The sequence below is a fragment of the Zootoca vivipara genome, chromosome 17 (assembly GCF_963506605.1).
Source record: "Zootoca vivipara chromosome 17, rZooViv1.1, whole genome shotgun sequence".
NCBI classification, from domain to species: domain Eukaryota; kingdom Metazoa; phylum Chordata; class Lepidosauria; order Squamata; family Lacertidae; genus Zootoca; species Zootoca vivipara.
The window spans coordinates 1,503,250-1,526,487 of record NC_083292.1 but is presented as its reverse complement, the minus strand read 5'-3'; the positions used below and the strand labels follow the sequence as shown (position 1 = coordinate 1,526,487).

The window sequence follows — 23,238 nt, the reverse complement described above, 5'->3', positions numbered from 1 at the left end:
TGCAACCTCTTTGAACAAAAGTGCTGTAAGAATCAAGAATATTTCTCTTATGTTTGCATTATGATCCATTTGTTCTCAGGTGCTTTAGAATATTTGATCCTGTTTTTCCCCACCAGGGCTTCCTATCCTCATGTCAGCTTGGGACTGTGTTACGGCAAGTAAAGGAGCACATGAACCAGGGTATAGTAGCTGGCTTTGCCATACAGGTACCCCAATTTCAGCCCTTTGGGACAAAATAGACAAAGACACAGTTGATTCTTTCTCATAAGCCGTGGACCTAACCAGAATAACTCTTTTACTGCTTTGCAGATTAGATGTCTGATTTTAGACTACATCATAAATGAGAAGTGTGAAGAGTTTCTAACTTCAGAATACATTCCATTCTTGAAGTTGCAGGAGATTCATCCTGGGAAACTTAAAAGTTTGGTAGAAAAACTTGTAGAAAAGAATAGGTAAGTGAGTGCAAAATCCTCAAGTTTCATTTTTCTTTCTTTCTTTGTGCTAGGAGGGCCTAATCCTACTTTTCTCCACAACTGTGCTAAAGGATGTTCCCTTTCCTTACACATGGAAGGGAGAGGTCTTGTTCATTTACAGTACCAGTGAGCCATGTGTGTGCATCCGATGTAAACAAGACACTGTAGCTCCTTTGTCAGGGAGCAGCAGGCACACAGTGGAGGAGGAAGCTGGTGGGCTTGAGCACTCTTTCCACCTCTTTCCCCTGAGGCAGATGGTGGGCAGCATGGAGAAGGGGAGGAGCAAAAGAGGGTGTATGCAATGCAGGAGGAGAGCAGGTGGGCAGGTGGAGAAGGAGCCAGCAATGGCAGAGACAGCAGTGGGTGGATCCCCCGCCCCTCCATAGGTCCTGATCCGCGCCCCCCCCCCCCCGGGCAGTTTTCTTCATGCAATGGTTTGCCATGTGCAATATATGCAACAAACTCTGCATTGGATTGTTGTCTAAATGAATACATGCCTCTCCCCCCACTCCCACTACAAAAAACCCAAACCCTACAGGTATTGTGATTTTAGGGAAACACTTGCCTCTTTTCTCTCTGTATGCACTTTTTCTTTTTTGCATAGTTCAAAAATATTGATTTGTTTTCTGCTAATGACTGCGTGGATGTGTTTTATGCAGGATGGATGATGCAGCAGCCCTAATAAAAGGGTATCTTATAACATCTAGAACTCCTCTTACAGAGGACAGGACACCTTCAGATGTTGTGAAGGTAATAAAACTTTTGTTAAAAAAAAGTCAACCCACCATTAGTTTCCTGAAATGCTTTCTATCTATTGATTTTTAAATTTGTATCTTGACCTTTGTTTCAAAGGAGCCAAGAGCAGCAACCAAAATGATTGAACAAGGTCCAAGAGCATCATAGCTGAAACATGTTAGGCCATATTTTGTGTGCATCTGCAGTAAATAAAACTGCCAATCTGGAAATTAAGATTCAGTAACTAATGAATTCTAAACATTTTTATTATTATCTATTTATAGCCTGCGTTTTCTCCAGACCCGGCACAGAAGGTGGTTTACACAAATTAGAAGAACACAGATAAAAATGCAAAAAGCTAAAAAATAGTCAAAAAGCAATTAAATAATTGTCTTTTATCTATCATCTTTTATATGTTTTATCTTTTTTGTATTTTATCTGTGTTGTTTTATGTAAGCCGCCTAACAGATGCAAATGTCTAATAGACATAGAACAAAATACATGCTTAATACACATTCTGTTTCTTATAGAAAATTGAGTGGCTGGTAATTTTTTCTTCTTCCTTCAGATGTACTTCAACGAGCTGGTGTAGAAGTCTTGTCATTCATATATATGCAGAAAGCCCTTTATGAGGTCTCAATATCCTGTATATTTATGCTTTTTGTATTTTACTTGGCTCTGTATTTATATTTGCACCAAAAATTCACTAAAAAATAACTTGCAAATCTTGTTTGAGATTCCCATTCTTATGAAGAGAGAAAGTTTGCCTAAAATCAAGGCTGCTCTAAGTTTTAGGGGATTACTGCATCCTTGTTGCACTTTGAAATTATTTGCAAATCATATGATACTTTGGTATCAAGACTGTTTTTAAACTGTTTTTATTCCAGTGCAGATAAATCTGACATTAAACCCCAATATGGCAACCAGTGTTTTTTCACGAGCCTGAGACAAGCTAAGGGGTACTTCACCCACCCTAGTAATTCCACTGTCATCTCAAGATGGCAGTCAACTTTTCCCCAAGCCCTACTCCCCGGTCACTGCTCAACATACCACCAGACATCTCTGCAGCAGCAGTTCCAAGCTTCAGGCTGTTGCTTTGGTGCAGCGACAGTGCACAAGGCCTTGTGCTGGGTGGAATCAAAATATGGACATGTCCTTTTTCAGGTTTTGCGAGGCTTCTCCCTTAGCTATTGAAAAAATATAGGTGCCTCTATTTTCTCCTGGTTTTCAATCTATTGGCTTAAGGAACCACTGAAATACACAGTAGAGTTTAATTTTCTGTCTAATGTGAGACTTGGTTATTGCCTGCACGTGAGGGTAGATTTAGAGTGGATTTAAGAGCATCTCCACCTTGCTTGGAAAAAGCCTTGCCCTTCAGGGACGGCAAACAAATTAGATGCACTCTCCACTCCTACAAGACACTGACAATATGTGGTCAGGCCTTAGATTTCCAGCTCTTCTAAGGCCCCCTTGTTTGGCCAGATCAGCCTGGAAACTTTCAGGCTCAGGTGACGTTTATCCCAATACAGTGGTACCTCGGGTTAAGAACTTAATTCGTTCCAGAAGTCCGTTCTTAACCTGAAACTGTTCTTAACCTGAAGCACCACTTTAGCTAATGGGGCCTCCCACTGCTGCCGCGCAATTTCTGTTCTCCTGAAGCAAAGTTCTTACCCTGAGGTACTATTTCTGCGTTAGCGGAGTCTGTAACCTGAAGCGTCTGTAACCCGAGGTACCATGGTATTGCTTTCTACCTGTTTTGTCCGTCCCCCAATGTCATGCTTTCTTCAATTAGGATAGAGAGCCACATACTTTATTCTCAGTGAAGGACTCCTAGCCCAAAACAGCCCCAACCTCAAGGCGGGAGACAGAAACAAAGCTTAAATGTGACCAGTTATTATGTTCTTATATTGCTGGACAATGAGCCCATTTGGATGGAGTGAGAGGGGTCACTTCCAACATCTCTTTGTTCTACACTGAATAAATTATGCTGCCATTTCTATGGAACTTAACATACCATAATTCTTTTTCACTCTTTTGGAGGGAGACTCAGGGCCAAGAATAGACTCCAAAATGGCCACATGGCTGAGAGGTTTTGTCCCCCCCTCCCCCTCCTGTGTGCAATTCAGCATCTGGAAGATTTGAGAACTTCGTAACATGACTAGCTCCCTTTCTGGTGCATTCATCCACTGAGTGTAAAAGAAAGGAAGATGGGGACCTTTTTCAAGCAAATAATATCGTGAACCCTGCTTCTTGCAGCAATCAGATATGGAGCTGCAGTGACATCAGATGAGAAGCTGGTTCAGGGCTTCTCATCTGTTGGACAGGAGCCTCCTAGACTACCAAGGTCTATAAGGACCAGAGCCCCTCCCCTGCCCATGACCAGTCTAGCAATGCCAGGGGTGCTTCAGAAGGGGGGCTGCAGAGTGCCTGCCTTCAGGCCAGAGAGTTGGCTGCCCTTTAAGGCTGAAAGCGCTCAAAGCAGGGGGGCCTGGTGCCAGAGGCATCAAAGGTGTCTGTCTGTCTGTCTTGCTGCTCCCTCAGTGCTCCCCTCAGCCCAGCAATCTTTTTGTGTGGGATCCCAGTCTCTGATCAGAACATGACAAAAACTGTATTTCAGATGTATTTCAAGTTAGACAATAAAACTGTATTGAAGGGAGGGGGGTTAAACAGACATTTGTACACTTTTGTTACAAAACCGTAGAGCTACAATTTGTTGTAAAATCACTTTTTGGTCAGCAAACATTGCAAAATCTTTGTGTGCAATTACTGTGTATTTACAGGCTTCCTGTTAGTGATTTTCAATTATTATTATTATTTAGACAATAACATCACACACTCAACATAGGACATGGCTTAAGATAAATATATTAGTAAATAAATATTCTGAGAACATCTTTCCATAAATGAAATGTGCTGCTATACATATACAGAATGTACACAAATTGTTTCCTAGCCTTAGAAACATTAAAAATAGTAATGGAGAAAGAGCCCTTTAACCATATTACAAATCTTTACAGTACATTTTATACAAAACTGTTTTAAGTGCTACAGAAGTTTCATTTTCTTAAAAAAGTTTTTTTTAATAGTGCCTCATGAGCCCATCAAAATGGCAACAATTAATTAAATAGGAAGGCATTTTGGATTAAAAACATCTATTGTACTGACCATTACAAAACCTTTGTCATGAAGCTCTCGGACGAGGAAATGAAGACACACAGGAGCCAGAAACTGGAAGCACCCTCGTTACTGGGGGTGGAGAGAAAGCGAAGAGAGACTTTCTAAGCCAGCTGCAAAGTGTCCAAGCAAGGCATGCAAGCTCCACAGAGGAGCCTGTTCCTGCCTTCTGATCCTGAGACTGAGCTCAGGGCTGGCAAACCTGCTGTTGGGATTACACCCTCTCCTCGTCCCTGACCTCTGGCTGTCCTGGCTGGGGATGATGGAAGAAGCAGGAGGCCACAAGTGCCCCATAACCAGGCTGCTTACCTGTTGCCACTTTCTGAGTGGTTCCTTGCATTGTCGCACACAGGTGGGATCTTCACCTGTGCAGAAAGCATTTGGGAAGGGCTTAGGACAGCTTGCAGCCCCTGCTCTCAAGCAGGGAAGCTCCATGGCCACTGTACACCTCAGGCCTCTCCTGCCATTCCTTGGAGCAAGCCGCAGCCCCTTCATTCAACAGGGAAGGAAAGTGAGTACAGAGGGGCATAGATGGCCACTCCAAAGAGTTCTGGTTCCTCCCGGAATGAAACTTGGCTGGTTCTGTGGCCTGGTCTCAGGGGTGCATCCTGTGAAGGGCACATCATACCTGTAGGCAGGCATCCTGAGAGGAGATGATGGCCCTGTCATGCAAGTCAGGCGATGAGGCCCCTTAGGGAGAGGCTCCACAGAGACCAGGCATTGCCATCAACCAGTACCCAAGTGAAGGCTATAAAGAGAAGGTCAGATTCTTGAGTGAGTCCTGAAGATTGATCTAAAATGAGGATCAACATAGACAGAATGCTCCAGAAAGGAAAAGGCCACTCCCGATAAACACAAAGGCAAGACCTCAGGCCAACTAATCATTGCTCACGTGGGGCAGGCAAGCTCACTGGACTTTGTGGCATGCCTTTTGTCCGATGAGAGTTAGCTTTCAGTTACCTAAAGTTGCCAATGTAGAATTCCCCCACAGAAAAGCAAAGCTCAATTACTGGTAGAACATGAGAGACTTAATCTCATTGCAGGAAGTTGGACTAGATGAAGAGCAAAAAGCAATCAACTCCCAGACTCTGGAGGATCTGAAATTGGCCTGAATACCCCAGGGGTGTTTTCAAGTTTGTCTTTGAAATGCAAATAAGTGTACTGACCAGGTCCTCCATCAAATGGAGGGGGGCAGGAGAAAGACTTCACCCCTAGGCTCTTGTAAGGTGGTCCAAACAAGCCTGGAAGGGCATAAACATGCTCAGGTTAGACACTGAGCAGAAAAGATCTGTTCGTTGTTTGGTGCTTTGAGCCTTAATTCTGTGCATCCTTCACAGCTTGGGAGCTGAAACACTGCTAGAAGACAGATGCCAGATTGTCAGACCTCGTGGACAAAATTCAAAGATTCAAAGAAAGTGCTAGTGACAGAAATCAGTGCAGGACAGAAAAGTGGGTAACAACCACTGAACCTGTTTAAGGGTGTATATTGGGTAGTAGAAGGCACTCAAAATGGATCTACCCAATGACTGCTAAGGATCAGAGGCAGTGCCTTAGCATTGCTACCAAACAAAGGGAAGTGTGAAAAATGGAAGCTAGAGTTTGGCATCAGATTGCTGACACCCAGCACTTCATTAGCATGCAGGCTGTTAAAACTTCTGGTACTAAGCGGCAGGCTAGGTAGTGAAATGAATTCACCCCTCTTCCATCTCAGAGATAGTAATCATTCAGAAATGACCCAGGTACCAAGACTGCAGAATTAATTTAAGTTCTAGAGCAGGGACCAGATCTTCGGCTGTTTGCAGTGTTATTGTGCTAGATGCGGGTATCATAAATGCTTGGTTCCAGAGCTTAGGTAACCAAAGGTTACAGAAGTCCACGAAATTATCTACACAGGTGTGCTGGGTTCCAAGGCCCAGGCCAGATCATTCCCACAAACCAGTAATGTTTGCTAGATATGCATATAGGCTACAAACTGCCCTTATGCATGATGCATCTGTATGGCTCCTGGTATGTATTGAGATGCCATCTATAAGGTACAAGATCTAGACAATGTCCTTTGTGTTAAAGCATCTATACTGCATGTGCTAGACACAAAGTCTGTGTCTCCAGACACCTAGGGGGTTCGTCTACCAAGACCACAAGCAACCTGTAGTGGGAATAAATCCGTATCTGTGCTTGGTACGAAGACTTGGGTGAAATGCCAGGACTCCATTATCATCCATTCAGAGAGACAAGAAGGTGCCTGCATTTAAACCACATGCCTCGAGTACAAAGAGGGAACCAGAGTCTGTACTGAGGATGCTCGTTACAGAGGACTGATCAGAGTGTGAGGCCAGCTGCACACGTGTTTCAGGACCAAGCTGAGGAGCGTGAACTGGGGAGTCATCGTGGATATGGAAGCCTCAGTCATCACCGGAAATGATGACACACGGGCTCTAGGCTGCCCAAAGCACAAGTTGTGAATGGAAGTGTATGAGCATCCAAAAAAACCAGATTGCTGGGCCGACTGCAGAGGCAGAAACAGAGGTTGGAACCGATCATGGTGCAGTTTTGGGGATAGGACAGCTCTTGCTATTAGCCTTGTGCCATTTTGAGCTCAAACACTTCTGGCCCCAGTCAGTATCATCACAAAACTTGGGGATTGACAAACCTGGCAGCCCTTGGATGGGATACAAACGAGTTGAGGCAACAGCCTTCAGCAAGATGGTCACCCAACACAGAGAACTGTGGCCGGGCATGGGCCACAACAGGGTTCAGCCTGAGCACCATGTTCCCTTCTGAAAAACCTTCCTGAGATGGACCTCAGCGGAGCACATTTCTGTCAGGCACAGGGGGGGGGGTGTTCCTACTTGAAAGATACAGGAGCCACACTTTTTGTACATTAAAAAAATGAAGGCAAAAGTATGGATTCCTGCATTGCAAGGGGATTGGACTTGAGGACCCTCAGGGCCCTTTCCAACTCTATAATTCTATGAAAGCAGATAGAAACTGAGGTACTCAAAACAAAATAAAATTCCTTCCAGCAGCACCTTAGAGACCAACTGAGTTTGTCATTGGTATGAGCTTTCGTGTGCATGCATAGTGGTTAAGAGCGGTAGACTCGTAATCTGGGGAACCGGGTTCGCGTCTCCGCTCCTCCACATGCAGCTGCTGGGTGACCTTGGGCTAGTCACACTTCTCTGAAGTCTCTCAGCCCCACTCACCTCACTAGAGTGTTTGTTGTGGGAGAGGAAGGGAAAGGAGATTGTGAGCCGTTTTGAGACTCCTTAGGGGATATCAAATCCAAACTCCTCCTCCTCTTCTTCTTCAGAAGGCTCATACCAATGACAAACTTAGTTGGTCTCTAAGGTGCTGCTGGAAGGAATTTTTTAATTTTGTTTCCAAATTCAGTTCCTTCTCTCCTCTCTCGCTTTGGATGACACACGTATATTCAATGACAGGAGATAAACTGAAATGAAATATTTTGGGGATAAATATTTGTAAAGCAAGAGAGAGAGAGAGAGAGAGAGAGAGTCTTGAAAAGAAACTGAGAGGAGAGTGGAGGCCCCTGACTTGAAGTCAGCCGGCACAGGGGTCCCCTCACTTCGGAGCAGGGCTGCAAGCTCTTCTAAGCTCTAGAACCTTCTGGAATGCTGCTGTGTGGCTGCAGATCCCACCTATGTCACAGCACAGAGATCATAAGAACATGAGGCGAGGATGCCCATGGGCCGGGCCATCACCTCTTGGCTTTGATCTCATATGCAGAAATCAAAACGGAACCTATTTTCCTTCCATGTACTCCTCTGGCACACAGAAACACATGGCTGAGAGATACTGCAGCTCACCAGGGAACTTCACTTTGTGAACATGCACAATGCTGAGTTAATAATTACTGATGGGTAAAACACTGGGGTCTGTTCGTTTAACCTTGAACAGGTTAAGAGCTCCTTAAAATGTATACTATTCAAGCTTTCTTTTTATTTTCATGAGCTGGGCACAAATGGAGAGGTTAGATATCTTCTGAATCACACAGTGCCATTGGTTTTAGTAAATTAAACAGGCTGGGGTAGGGAGAGAGTTCTAGGCACATTCCATTAAGAAAACATTAAACACCCTCCTCCCACAATCCACATTTTGGACACAGTTTAGCAAAATGTCCATCACAGACATCACAGAGAAGATAGAAGCAGCCCGCATACAGCATGCATCCACAGACCCCAAACAGTGGCATTCCCTGAGGTCCTGCCCACGCAGACCAGGTGGCCTTTGGAATCATGCCTATGGGAGACAGAAGCCATTGTTTCCACAGGAAACGATTAACAATTGGAAGCAAGTGACAACATGCATCAACAGAAAAAGAGGGAGGGATCTCTACCTGCCGGGACACGAACACAGGCAGGCACAAGGCACGGGCCTCAGAGCCATTGGCAGCAACCATCTCTGCAGCAGCAAACACAAGGCAGGGCTTAGGTCCAGCCTTAACCAACACACCCCTAGGAAGAGCAGCACCAAGCACCCGCATCATCCCAAAAAGCCCTTTTCCTCTTTCAGCAGAGCCCCTGAGATTACTGCGGCAGGTGTGCTCCTTAGAAACATTCATTGGTCCCCCGACCCCTCATCTTCCGGGGGCAGGTAAAACTATCCTGGAAGATGCTATGCTCCAGAACGCTCCTGACTTCTGTCCCCAACTCATTGACTGGTGCTGGACTGGCTGTGAGGAGGAAGGGGCACTCCGCAGCCAGCCTGCTTCCCCTGCCCCCTCGCAGTCATCCTCATTGCTGCCACTCCTTTGGACTTCTTTTGCTTCAAGGTGCCGTTTGCTTTCTAAGGCAGGCCCAGATGATCTCTGCAGGCAGCGGGGCTTGATGGCCCTCTCTGGGCTCCTGCCCAGCTGCAGGAGGCGGCAGAAGTAGCACGGTGGCTTCTTGCGAACACTTTGTGGCATAGAGGCTTCAATGCACACTGCGGAAGGTGCCTTCTCCAGTTGACCACTTCAATGGGTGAGCAAAAGCTAAAGACAATTTTGAAGTCCAGGAGAGATCGCGAGGCACAAAGACAGGCTCCTGCTCTCATTAGTCACCAACCTGGCCTGGGCCTGGAGGATCACAGCCTGAAAAGACAAAGCAAGTGCCTCGAGTAGGCAGCCAGAGGGGAAGGCTTCCACATCCACAGCAACTACAAGCAGCTGAAATTGAGCAACCCACAGTTTAGCCAAAATCTGCTTCCCTGCAAGCCCCACGCCCTGCGCAGTTGCGTCCGTTCCTTCTCTCTGCTTGGGACCATACCATGGGTTCTACGCTTCTGCATGCGCAAAGGCAGGTGTCAAAAGTGACACCCCACCAAGCCCACCGCCCCAAAGCCAGCACACTCCCAGGAGGGCCAGGTAAGAGCCTGGCAGGCTGCTGTGCCTGACATCCAGCAGGAACACATTTCAGAGTTTGCCATCCCTCATGAAGCATCTATGCAGATTGAGGAGCTGGTGTCCCACCTCCAACACCTTTCCTGCACACCTGCTGGAGCTGCTGACTTACCCACCATCTGGGTGCCTCCTCCTCCTGCTGCTGCCACAACAGCTGCCTCAGGACAGCTCAGGAGGGGGCTGGGAAAGAGCCCCAGGGCTTCCCCTTGCAGCAAGTCCCCCGGCTGATCCTCCCCTGGACCCAGGCAGAGTTGGTTCATGGCTGCTGTTCCACGTGGCTCCTCCCGTGAGCGGCTGCTGCCTCCGTGGCAATCCGTGTGAGGCAGGGGCAGCTCACAGTCCTGGTCCTCGGGAATTATGGAGATGCGCTGACCCAGGTCACATCCCCCCACGTAGCAGCCCGGCAAGGCAGAGGAGTCCTCTGGACACGACGTATACTGCACGCTGACAGCATAGTCCTCGGCGGCATAGCAGCCAGGCTGCGTCAGGCGGCTGTTGCTGGCCACCTGCTTCTCTTCATAGAAGCAACAGGGCACAGCTTCGCATGTCCCCCCCTCTGTCCTAATACTGTACAGATCTTGGCTTCTTCCTGCCTGCAGCTCTCGCCCAGAGCCACACCCTGTCCAAAGAGGCGGTCCAAGAAGCAGCATGCTGCACTCAGCTGCCCTGCCCAGCGACTCCCGGGGTGCAGGAGGGGCCTCAAAACAGCAGGCACAAACCGGCTCCCGGAGTCCTCTGCAGGTCCGGCTGGCTCCCCCCGCCAGGCCCTCAAGCCCTCCCCCCTCGGGGATGGTGCCTGGAGGCTCCCGGTGCTCTAGTGAGGAGTTGCTGCTGTAATTCATCTCCAGGCTGCAGTTGGAGAGCTGGTCCCCTGCGGAAGTGGCCAGCACAGGCAGGCAGTCGCCATCCACCACATTCGGAGCAGGGGGCCCTTCCAGAAGAACCATGGTCCCTCTGCTAGCCCCTCCCACCTCACCCCCCCGACAGGGACTTTTGCTGCGGTAGATGTATGGGTCATAGTCACTGCTCAGGGAGCTGCGGAAGGTGGAGCAGCTCCCATAGACCCCCTGGTTGCTGACCTCGGTGCAGTCCACCATGGAGTCACTGGAGGAGCAGTGGCAGGGGCCCGAACTGCTGCCGCTGCTGCTGCTGCTGTCGCTCCCAGGGCCGTCGGCCAGGTAGCCGCTGCAGACGGAGCGGTGGCCGTGGTAGCAGCTGAAACTGGAAGTGCTGCCGCTCTCCAGGCGGGAGGAAGGGGCAACATGGACCACAGGGGCAAAGAGCCTGCCACTGCCACCACCACCGCCCACAGGCTGGAAGGCACGCGAGGGGCCCTTGGCAGCAACGCCCAGGGGCAGCGGTCCGTTCTGCTCCGGGTAGCTAAGGCCTTGGAAATAGTAGTGCTGGAACATGGTCTCGTACTGGGAGAAGCAAGCTGGCTTGGAGAAGTGGTGGCTGCTGAACTTGGGCCTTCGGAAAGTGTGAATGGCTGGGTAAGGCCTGTGCTCCACCCCACACTGGTGTGTGTTCAGAGCATGGTCCAAGTGGATGGGCTGGTAGCTCCGGAGGAAGGCTGGGGCCTCCCTGTGCCGGTCCACTGTCAGGACGGTGATAGGGTTCCCGTGGGGGTCCATGCTGGTTCGTGTGGGGTAAGTGGTGACCTGGCTGGCTCTGTGCACTCGGCCAGGGTAATGGACGGGCAGGATCATGCGCTGCTGCTGCTGACGGCTACGCATCTGATTGGCAAGGTCGTCACACACCTGGCCGGTGGTGCCCTTCTTTTGCTCTGTGCAGAAAGATGAAAGACGAGTCAGAGAAGGCTCTTGCAGCAAGGACTCGAGGCATCTGCCCATCCAACACCCCTACAGACCACCCAAGGAACTCCAGGGGGAGAGAGAGAGACTTCAACAAAGTTGTCCTACCGTGCTGGAAGATCCATTTCCCCTCCTGTTCCAGCTCTACTCCCAAGTATTTGTCCATTTAGCCTTCTATGGAGATGAGAGCAAGAGCCATCTCCCTTGGTGGGCAGGAATGGACCTCATCTTCCCTTTTCCCTAGGACACAGCAAGTGCCTGGACTCACCAATGATGTTGTGGCGGCAATGCGGGCAGGTGTGGTGCTGCAAAAGCCACGGGTCCACACACTTCCTGTGGAACCGATGAGCGCAGGGAATGACGCGCAGCTCCTGTGGAAGCAAACAGGGGAGCTGAAGGGGTGGAAACAGCCATGGACAGGGGCCTTTGTCTAGCTGGCTTTTGGCTCATTCAGAGCAGCTCAGAGATTCTCAAACCAGGACGACCAGGTGCACATCCTGGCAAACATCGTCTCTGCTCAGATGACAGGGAACTGCTCAGCCAGGTGCCACCTCAAAGGGTAGCAAATGGCATGAATAGGGCCCAAAGCCCCTTTTCCTTGCAGAACAAGGCTCCTCCCCCTCCCCACCACGCAGCCAGGAAGATTCTTGTGTTGCAAGCAGATGCCAGAGGCTCTCTTTACACAGCACACTCAAGACACCCACCAACAGCAACAGGGAGGCCAGCTGCCTTGCTAGAAGCTTCTGATGAAAAGCAGCCGGAAAGTGTTAACACCCTAGATGACACTTCCTTCCCCGGAGGGGAGGGGGAGAAGCTTTCTACGGCAGAGCAAGGCCACTTGCTCTCTTTCTCACCTCCCCATCCAGGTACTTCTCGAGGCAAATGGCGCAGTCAGAGGTGGAGCTGCTGCTCAGTGTGTCCAGGGCAGGGCAGCTGCCTTCGCTGGGCCCTTTCAGCTTAGACTTGAACTTCCGGGTCTCCATCTTCTCCAGGGCCTGCACAGCAAGCCTGTTCATGGAATTCTGCAACAGGAGAAACACGAGGGCATTCCTGGGAAGCAGAAGGAGGGCAGTCCCCATTCACTCAACCCCTGCATGACATTCTCAGCTCCAGGGTAAAGCAATGGCTGGGGGTATCCCCAGACATGACACAGGCCGTGAAGGGGGTGGGAATGGACTTATGTCCTTCTTTCCAACAGGCCACAGTATGGACTCCCTCCAGATGTTAACGTAATCACAGTATGGTACAGCTGGAAGGCACCTCCCAAGGGCCATCACAACTAATCTCATGCTGCTGAGCTCCAGCTTCCCTCAGCCTCAGCTCATATGGCCAACGGCCAGAGACACTGGGGATCTGAGGCCAACATCGGAAGGGGTCTGGAGCTGTTCCCCACCTCAAAGTAGTGCAATGCAGGGCCTGTTGCCTGCAGAGAGTCCATCCTGAAGCATGGAAGATCTGGGCAACACCCCTCCCAGCACCGTGAGCCCCCACTGGTTGCATTTGCACTTGGGGCAAGCCTCCCTCCCACCCCATTTAGGACGGGACTGACTGGGACTCACTGAGGATCCACATGCCATGAGGCTCTCTCTGCCAGCAACTCAGGCCTGGCTGCTAATGGGACCCTCCAGGGAATGCAAGAGCAAGAGCAATTGACACTGGCACATCAGGAAGGCTTTGAAATTACTACAAATGCATTTGCCAACAATGCCACTAACCTGTCTGTGCTAATTAAACCAACTCCCAAAACATAACATAGGACATTTCCAAACAACATTGACCAGCCAAACGAAAGCAGAGGTGATCCTTTCAGGCCTCCTTCAGTTCCCAAGCCAGAAGAGGAGCCACTTTTCTTTTCACCCAGACTGTTTACCCTAGTTAATCTTGACCAACCCTGCATGTTTCTACCTGCTCCCTCCAAAGGTGCCTTTTCCCCTCCTCCCTTTTAAATCCCTCACCTTCTCCAGTTCTTTTTGTCTCTTTGCAGCCTGCTTTCCCACTGCAGGAGCCTCCATCAGGACAGGACTGGTGCTTCTGGCTTTGTTGAAATGGCTGCTGGTGGTCATGGCAAGGAGGAAGCCAAGAACTCCCGCCTGTCCCATTACACTGGCCAGCCCTGGGCACCCAAAAAGCAGTGCAGACTCTAGACCCACCCCACAAAGCCAGAGGCAGTAGTAGAGCAGGTGTGCCCAGAAGGCCTTGGCCCCTCACACCCCAAGGCCAGCGGAGGTCAAAGCATTTCCTGCCAGGAAGCTGCCTGCTGTCCCCTTCCCAGAGCAGCCCCTCTTCCCCAGAGGAAGTGACTCACCTTCCCAACAAGACACAACTAGAGGCCCAGGCAGCTCTTCCTTACCTGGCTGCGGCGCTGCTTCAGTTTGATCTTGACCAGAAGAACAAGGCACACGAGAGAGACCACCACGAAAAAGGCCAAGAAAATCCCCATGTCGAAGTATTCGGTAGGTTGCTTAGAAGTAAAATCAGGGAGAGGAGGAGGCAAGAGATGGACAAATATCAGCAGGGTTAGCTTTTTTCCAGCTCAATGACATACGCCTTTTGGTTACATTCAAAGCAGCCTGAGATTGTTCAGCTGGCAGCAGCAGCTAACATTTTGAACTAAACTGGAATGGTTAAAGTCTGAGGCACGCCCCACACCCAAAATACTCCAAAAGGAATCCCAAGGTTTCAGAGTTTGCTGAAAGCTTTCATAAGAAATTCTCCAGGGTTTGTGCATGCACAGAACCTGTTTCCTATTCCTCTGACAAGTGTGTGTTTGCTGTTTGCAAAGATTTGTCCCTGACTGGTAGTGAGTTGAAGGGCAGGTGAAAATCCCACCTCAGAGACTTAGTTCACAGTCCTTGCCTGCAACCTCAGCCTTGCGAAAGTGGTGGCAAAAGTTCTTCGTGAGGGGCAGGGTTTGGCAAAGGGCTGTGACTCAGGGACAGAGCACCTGCCTTGGGCACAAAAGGTCCGGGTTCAATTCCTGACAACTTCAGGTAGCACTGGGAAAGATCTGTGACTTGAAGAATCAGAGACAAGCTCACTGCTAGGCAGCGTCAATGATACTAAGCTAAGATAGACCAAAGGTCTGACTGCATAAAATAGTTCTCTGTGCTCTCACTCTGTGAAAGGGAATTCTACATCCCAAAGCCAGGTGCTAATTCAGTCCATTTCTCTTCTGTGATGCATCAAGAGTTGAAATCAGCACCCTTCCCCATTACTAAATTCTCTGAGCAAACATTTTCATGACTGAATCAAGCCAGCTTTAGATGAAGAGGGCTCTCATGTATGGACGCCTCAACTTTTCATTGGGAAGTGATTTGCTCCTATGAGATTAGTTTTCATGGAAAGGCACTTTCAAAGACCCCACCCCCACTACAGGTGCTGAGCGGCCATACAAGGACTTTGCCCATTCACTCCAGTGCCTTTTTAAGCAACCATCACCCACCTGCCCACCAAGACCCAACCCTCCTTCCCAGCCTCCTACTAGGAATTGCTATGTCCAGCTCCACAAGCATCTGCCTGGCTGGCTACTCTTTCTTCCACTAGCTTCTGGTCTCAGGGCATCCAGAGATAACCATGCCCTCTTCATTTGGAGGCAACAAGACTTCTTTCCCACGCAGCAGCTGTTAACTGCAAGAGCCATTTCTACATCATATGCCACTAGAAAGCAATTGCTTGGATTTCATTATGCTCTTCTGAAGGCAGGGGAGGGTTTGGCTGATTTTAACTGCCTAGTACTAGCAGGTGAGAGTCCCTGAAGAATGTTTACTCAACCCAAACATGTTTCTCCTTCCCCTGGAGCGAGGCAGAGTGCCACTGGGTCAGAATCTTACAGCTCAGCTTCAGCCAAAAAATCCCTAAAAATGACCTTGACAAACTACACACTTTCAACTCCATTTGCAAACAAGAGGAAGTGAAAAAAGAGGCAGAATTCTAACTTAAGAAGACCAGCCCTCCACCGATGCCATGAGATCAGTCCAGTGGTGGTCCTTGGGGGGCCCTGATCAGCACCCAGGCCAAGAGGCAGGAGCCAAACAACCAGAAAAGGGAGCAGGGAGAAAGAAAGAAAGAAAGAGGGAGGTGCTGTTCTGGAGCATGTTGCAGTCTATTCAACTGGTGGGAGGGACTTATATTTTAATCTGAAGATTAATTTCCTAAACATTTCTATTATTTTTTGTTAACTTAAGGTTAAATACTGAGACCCCAGCTAGGCTTGCAGGGCCTTGCCCACCGGTTAGTGAGCTGCAATAAAGGAAAGGAGAAGAGCAGCCCACAGGGAGCCCCTGACAGGGGCCTGCCTGGGTCGCCTTACCGGTGGAGGCCGGTGCTGAATCCTGGCACGGGCCACCTTCTGCTTGTTGACAATGTTCATCAATTTGACAGCATCTGCTCCTTTCACATACACAATGGGCCTTTTCAAGGGGTCTTCCAAGCCCTGGTTCAACTAGAAGAAAATGGCGAAAGGTTAAGCTATTCCCCGCAAATCAACCTTTTTCTGGCAATGAAGCAGATTGCAGGCTGACCAAGAAACACCAGTCCCCCATCAGCAGAGGACCAACAATGATGAGCACACGCCCCCTTCACCACACAAACACACTGGATCCTGCATACCTGGTCAATTGCATCTGGGTTCTCGGATACGTCAAAGATGACAGCTGTGGCCCCTCTTTGAACTGCCCGCTTGGCCTACAGGAAGTGGAGAGGGAAAGATGGAGGGAGTGACAGAAAAAGAATCAACTCAGCCCCTCTTGCCTTCCCAGCCTGTCAACAGCAGCTCAAGGAGGAGAAAAAATCCCCTCCCAAGAAAGGCAGCTCCTTGCACTGGCCACAAGAGGTCAGTCATGAGCTGGAAAAGCCTCCCCATGGTGCCCCAAAGCTAAGCCAGTGGCAGGAACTGCCCCTCAAATCTTCACTCACATGTCATCTGACACAAAGGCCGCTGGTCTTCAAAGGAAAACTCAACCCTCTGCAGTGTGACGTGAAGTATTTCCCTTCCTCTCCAGCCTTTTGTGTAGTTTTGACCACACAAACTGGGTCCAACAAGCACCTCATCCTTGCCCACCCCCTCCTGAAATGGCACACTGTCCTAAAAAACTTGGAGGGGGTGTGCAAAGAGCAGAGATCTCAAAGCATGTCATTCTCAGAGCCACCCCGCCCTGCCCATAAAACAACACCTGCACACACACACACACACACACACACACCCCACTTCCAACTCTTTGGATCTGCTGGCGGAACAGTCCAGGGCAGTTATGCCAAGGCTGATGCCACCCAGATGAGAGCTCCTCTGTTGAGTAAGAAAGGAAGCCAGGACAACACACACACCCCGCCATTGCCCGGTTTGAGAGCCCCCAGCGCAGAGTGAGAGATTTGGGTGGCTTGCCCAGGCGGGGAGGCTCCACTCCTGCATTCCAGTGTGCTCCGCGCTCCACAGCTTCGCTGCAACTTGGCCTGACCTTCCAGGTTTCCCTGGCAGGAGATCAAAGCAGAGAAGCCACAAACACACCACAGAATGCAGAGCCCTCCGCCCTCCCTCCCTCTTCCATTTCCTCCTCTGCTCTGCTCTCAGACAAGCTTTGAAGCCACAGGAGGAGCAGCAGCAGCAGCATGGAGCAGGCTGGAGCCTGACCCCCCCCCCAATGCAACTTGGCACACAGGAGGTATCTCCGCCAGCCCACCACCTGCTGGGGGGGGGGGTGACAGGACTACACAGGTGGCTGCCTGCCTGCCTGCCTGCCCCACCACAAGAAGGAAGAATAGGAGGAGGTGAATGCCTTCTCCCTCCCCTCCCTGGCAGGGTAATTAAAGTGGAAAGAGGCCTTTGACACACACACACACACACACACACACACACACACACACACACACACACACCCCTTCAGCAGCAGAGCCCAGATGAGATGTGGGGCAAGAAGCTGAATCCCTCCCCCTGGGAGAGGGTAATTAAAGTGGAAAGAGGCCTTTGACACACACACACACACACACACACACACACACACACACACACACCCCTTCAGCAGCAGAGCCCAGATGAGATGTGGGGCAAGAAGCTGAATCCCTCCCCCTGGGAGAGAATGACGGGGAGGGGAGGGGAGGGGAGAGCTAGAAAGACAGGCAAGTTGTGCCTTCCCCTTCCACCCCAGGAGAGAGGCTGCTCTCCTCCTTTGCCTGCAGCCCAGGGCTCCCTGTGGATGGGCTATATGTGAACCCCCTCCTTTAAAGAGGGGCTGGGTTGGCCAGAGGGTGCTTGGGAAACTGCCTTCCCCTTCCCCTGGCCTTTTGACACTTGGCTCAAAGTATCCTGGACCCCAAATAAGTGAGAGCAGAGGAGGGCTACCGACTTATGGCCAAGATTCTCTTTCTGCTTTTATACAAGGGACAAATTCACGGTGGTGGCAGCAGTTCTGGAACAGCATTTCCAGAGTTTTCACATTTAAGGCAGCCTCAGCTCACATTAGATACCTGCCACCTGGTACAAGACACAGAGCCTTGGAAGGAAGGAATGCCACCCATTTCTGCTGCAGCTTGGCAGGTTTTTGCTCCAGGTACAAAAAAGGAAGGGGGGGCAGTTGCACCCTGGGCTTCCTGCCATGCGTACGGATGGGCTGGATGAAAGCAGTGCCCTCTTTTCAAAGGCATAATCTGGTCCCCCCAATGCTGCACTGACAAGAAGGGGGAGAGAGAAGGGGGAGGAGGAAAACAACAAGAGAGTCAGCAGTGATGAGTCAAAGGCGGCTCCTCCGCCTCCTCAGTACCAATTTCACTGGCAGCTTTGTGAGCAAGGCCTCATCTCCACTATTCATTGAAAGCAGGATCATGCCACATTAAACAGTCATTGCTTCCTGGGAAGTGCAGCTTGTTCAAGGTGCTGAGACTTACTAGGTAAAGGGACCCCTGACCATTGGGTCCAGTCATGACAGACTCTGGGGTTGCGGCGCTCATCGCGTTATTGGCCAAGGGAGCCAGTGTACAGCTTCTGGGTCATGTGGCCAGCATGACAAAGCCGCTTCTGGCGAACCAGAGCAGGGCATGGAAACGCTGTTAACCTTCCCTATTTATCTACTTGCACTTTGAGGTGCTTTCGAACTGCTAGGTTGGCAGGAGCTGGGACAGAGCAACGGGAGCTCACCCTGTCGTAGGGATTCGAACCGCCGACCTTCTGATCAGCAAGCCCTAGGCTCAGTGGTTTAACCCACAACACCACCCTACAACTCCCAGAGTTTTATTTTATTACATTAATTTATTAAATTTGTATACCGCCCTTCATCTGAAGATCACAGGGCAGTACACAACATAAACATCCAAAATGAGAACACAAAATGCACACCAAAACAACAAGAAGCCCTGGGAAGAGGGACCGTAGCTCTGTGAGGGGACTAAGCTGAATAGGGCTGTGTGTGAATCTGAACTTATTCTGTGGTTTATTACTATGGATCGTGGCATAGGGAAGAAAAATGACGTAACTCTAATATTACTCCATGACGCTCCATGAAGACGCTCCATGAGGACCTCGGCACAAGTCTGATCTCAAAACATGTCCAGAAGGCATTCAGGAAACGTCCTGAGCTCCTCCTGCCTTGCATAAAGGTCAGCACATGCAAAATTAGTTGCCATTGCAGTCTCTTCACCATCTGACAATGGTTAAGACAACTTGAAGTCAGAGAGCAGACAAAAGATAACCAGTTCAGTCACAGCCCTCTAGGATGATTTTCTTTCAAACACTAAATTTGGAAGGTGAGCAAGGTGAAGCTGGGCAGGAACTCTGGGGGAAAGACAACAGGACTATTGGAAATGGTAGAAATTGCTCATCTCAAGGCCCCCCTCCCTTCTCCATTGGGATGCCTTGACCAAAATCAGCCGGCTCTCCGAGACCCACAGAAGACCTTCATTAAGTGATCACAAGGAAGGAAGACATGTTATAGGGCAGGGATCCCCTTCCTCCCCTCCCTTTCCATTTCTTAACTTAGCAGCAGTGTGGGTCCTGCTGCCAAAACTGTCACGCTCATGTCCCTTTGAAAAAAGGGAATAATATTCCACTCTTCAGATCAAGGTGTGGGTACATTGTAGGATTTCCTGCCTGCTTAAACTGTAATTTTGCTGTCTGAAGCAGCTTTACAGGCGTCTCCCCACTTACCTGCATTCAACTCGCAGGCCACCACATATTATGAGCAGCACCAGGAAATAGTGAAATCGATCAATTTAAACTGCAAAAATTGCGTGAAGAGCAGCAAAACAGCTAGCAATCCCAGGAGCCTTTGCAACTGCAATCCCTCTACACCAGAGCCGTAGCTCGGTGATCTTGCGCCCCTGGCAGAACTGTACAGATTGTGCCCCCTGGCAACGGACAAATTAGCTCTTCTTTCCGCCTCTCCTCCAAACCCCCCTCCACTCATTCAAAGCTATTGTACTTCCAACCTTACTGTATGCTTGTGAAATATGGACCACTTATAAATGCCATCTCCAACTCCTTGAAAGATCAATGGTATCTCCGAAAATTTTTACACATCACTTGAGAAGACAGCCAAACTAATGCCAGTGTACTGGAAGAAGCAAAGCTCACCAGTGTTGAAGCAATGATTCTTCAACATCAACTTCGTTAGACTGGTCATGTTGTGCAGAAGCCTGATGATCGTCTTCCAAAGCAACTACTCTATTCCAAACTTAAAAATGGAAAGTGTAATGTCGGTGGTCAACACAAGAAGTTTAAAGACTGTCTCAAGGCATATCTTTAAAAATTGAGTATAAACACTGACAAATGAGAAGCACTGGCTTGCGAGCGCAATAGCCTTTACCAAAGGTGTCATGGGCTTTGAAGATGCTCAAATTCAGGACATGTGCTAAGAGAACAGCACACTTGGCAAATCCACACCATGATCAACTCCCGCACGGAAACCAATGTCCCCACGGTGGAAGGACGTGTGGATCCAGAATTGGCCTCCACAGTCGCTTACGGACCCACTGTTAAAACCGTGTATATGGAAAACAATCTTACTCGGCTACGAGGGATCGCCAAATAAGAAGAAAATGTGATGTAAAATGGCCTGATGGGGCCCAGTGCTCCCACTCTGCAGATGGCCACCTTAACCAGCCAAAGCTTCAGGGAACTGGAAGGGACAACATGAAAGGCTTGCCCAGGTTTGCTCCTCCTTGGGGCTGGAATGAGGAGAGGGAGCAAGGACAAGAAAGGAAAGGAAAGGGAAAAGGGAAAGGAAGGAAAAGGGGGAAAGGAAAGGAAAGATGAGAGAGACAGTTTCTCCAGCCAAGCCAGCAAAGCCTTTCCTGTAAAAGCAGACAGAGGCAGGCAATTAGAGAGGATTCTTAACTTGGCACACAAGAGAGAGAAAGAGAGAGTACAGGATTAGAGCAGAAATAGGAGAAATAAAGGGCAAACTGTCCAGTATTGAATCATAGAATCATAGTTTTGGAAGAGACCACAAGGGCCATCCAGTCCAACCCCCTGCCGAGCAGGAAACACCATCAAAGCATACTTGACATATGAGCTGTCAAGCCTCTGCTTAAAGACCTCCAAAGAAGGAGACTCCACCACACTCCTTGGCAGCAAATTCCACTGTCGAACATCTATTACTGTCAGGAAGGTCTTCCTAATGTTTATGTCTTTCTTGTAGTTTGAATCCATTGCTCCATGTCCAGTTCTCTGGAGCAGCAGAAAAAAAACCTTTCACCCTCCTCTATATGACATCCTTTTATATATTTGAACATTGCTGTATATTCCTGCTTATAAGACTACTTTTTAACCCAGGAAAATCTTCTCAAAAGTCGGGGGACGTCTTATACGCCGGGTCGTATTTATTATATGGCGAGTATATCCCAAACTCTTTATTTTAACTGGAAAAGTTGGGGGTTGTCTTATACACCCAGTCTTCTTATACGCCGGAATATACGGTACATTTCCAAGCACAATTCAAAGTGTTGGTGCTGACCTTTAAAGCCCTAAACGGCATCTCCACCCCCATTGTTCTGCCCAGACACTGAGGTCCAGCTCAGAGGGCTTTCTGGCAGTTCCCTCACTGCAAGAATTGAGGTTACAGGGAACCAGGCAGAGGGCCTTCTCTGTACTGGCACCTGCCCTGTGGAACGTCCTCCCATCAGATGTCGAAGAAATAAACAACTATCTGACTTTTAGAAGACATCTGAAGACACCACTGTTTAGGGAAGTTTTTAATGACTGGTGTTTTATTGTATTTTTTATATTTTGTTGGAAGCCGTCCAGAGAAACCAAGCCAGATGGGTGGGGTCTAAATAAATTTTTATTATTAGCCAAAGAGATTCCTTCATGCCAAAGAATGCCCTGTTAGCCAGGGGAAGCCTTCTTCTGTCAATCACTGCCCCCCCCCCCGCAACATACAATAGGCAGCACTGCCAGGGGCGTAGCCAGGATCAAAATTAGGGGGGCAAGGGGCGGGGCCAAGGCACAGGAGGGGAGGGGCCACAGTGGGGCAAGGAAAGCCATGGTCATTCAGGGGTGAGGGGGCGCCAGGATCAGCCCAAAATTGGGCTGCTCCGACCCCCTCCTCCCCCAGCAGGGGCGAGGGGGCGGCAGGATCAGCCCAAAACCGGGCTGCTCCGACCCCCTCCTCTCCCTCCGCGATCACCGGGGCGGGTGGAGGGAAAGCCCCAGAGCCGCGTAAAGTGTTTGGCTGGCTTTTCCTCCACCCGCCCCACAGCCAGCGAGAAGGGAGATGTCCTCTAGCCAGCTGGCTGTGGGGCGGGCGGAGGGAAAGCCAGCCAAATGCTTTGCGCGGCTCTGGGGCTTTCCTTCCACCCGCCCCACAGCCAGCCAGGGAGACGGCACCGGGCAGCGGGGCAGGCTGGGCAGCGGCCCTGCTTCTAGGGGGGCAACTGCCCCCTCCTGCCCCCCTGCCTACGCCCATGAGCACTGCCCCTTTCCTCCCCCCATCCCAGCAGCTGCTTTGGTCCCTGAGAACCATCTTCCCTTCCCTATCGCCTAGGAAAGCTGCTATGTGCCCAGCCTGGCTCTGCAGGGTTCCTGCTCCTGCTCCCTGGATGGCTCTTGCGGAGGCCATGCCACTCCGTGTCCCAAATTCACATGTTGCTTCGTTTCAAAAGGAAGAGTTATTACAAAACTGGAAACTTCTCTCCACACAATCAGAGGAACATAGTTGCATTGCAGAAGCCTTGGGACAAGGATTACAGAAAAACAAAAACAGAAACCCTTCCACCTCTGATTAGGGGTCTCATTTGCCAAATCCGTTCCACAGCAACCAGCTGAGATGGAAGGCGTTGCTTGGAGAACGTCTCCCAGCAGGTTGGCTCCTTTTTGGGAAGCCTGCTCCAAGCAAATGATTCTGGTGACAGAGAGGCAAAGGGCCTGCGGGTTGTTCCCCCTGGCCTTGCGTCGCAGGAATAGTGAGATAAAAAGCTTGACCAGGAAAGCCAGACCCATTTTCTCCTGCACGCTGGCATTCTCTCCTCTGCCCTCTCTGCCAGCCGTGCCTATTTGCCTGGCGCCCAGCCCCCTCACCACGGACACTGCGGTGCTGGTGGTTGCGGCCATGGCTTGTGACGGGAGCGCTAACTTGCAAGAGGTTAACCTCTGCCAATAAACAGGCAGGCAAGCTCATTAGTCCCTTGCAGAATTGACTTCCAGCAAAGGAGCAGTCGGGAG

The 23,238-nt window shown here is 49.9% G+C and overlaps 2 protein-coding genes across 7 annotated transcripts in view; one reads left to right on the top strand and one right to left on the bottom strand.

Moving 5' to 3' along the window:
* The window catches only part of KNTC1 (kinetochore associated 1), an 85,206-nt gene extending 83,273 nt beyond the window's left edge, over positions 1–1,933 (top strand). For 3 of the 4 annotated variants that reach the window (XM_060269573.1, XM_060269574.1, XM_060269572.1), the window contains 3 exons: positions 117–206; positions 310–452; positions 1,133–1,933. In XM_060269573.1, coding sequence (XP_060125556.1) covers positions 117–206; positions 310–452; positions 1,133–1,298 — 399 coding nt within the window. In that variant the 3' untranslated portion in view covers positions 1,299–1,933. The remainder of the gene's footprint in view (positions 1–116; positions 207–309; positions 453–1,132) is intronic. The other variant, XM_060269575.1, reaches the window with a different exon arrangement.
* Positions 1,934–3,830: 1,897 nt separating this feature from the next.
* ZNRF3 (zinc and ring finger 3) overlaps positions 3,831–23,238 on the bottom strand; it is a 74,983-nt gene continuing 55,575 nt past the window's right edge. For 2 of the 3 annotated variants that reach the window (XM_035098012.2, XM_035098014.2), the window contains exons 3-8: positions 16,203–16,277; positions 15,904–16,035; positions 13,945–14,055; positions 12,449–12,616; positions 11,863–11,965; positions 3,831–11,566 (exon numbers count right to left, since the gene is read on the bottom strand). In XM_035098012.2, the coding sequence (XP_034953903.2) occupies positions 9,810–11,566; positions 11,863–11,965; positions 12,449–12,616; positions 13,945–14,055; positions 15,904–16,035; positions 16,203–16,277 (2,346 nt within the window). In that variant the 3' untranslated portion in view covers positions 3,831–9,809. The remainder of the gene's footprint in view (positions 11,567–11,862; positions 11,966–12,448; positions 12,617–13,944; positions 14,056–15,903; positions 16,036–16,202; positions 16,278–23,238) is intronic. The other variant, XM_035098013.2, reaches the window with a different exon arrangement.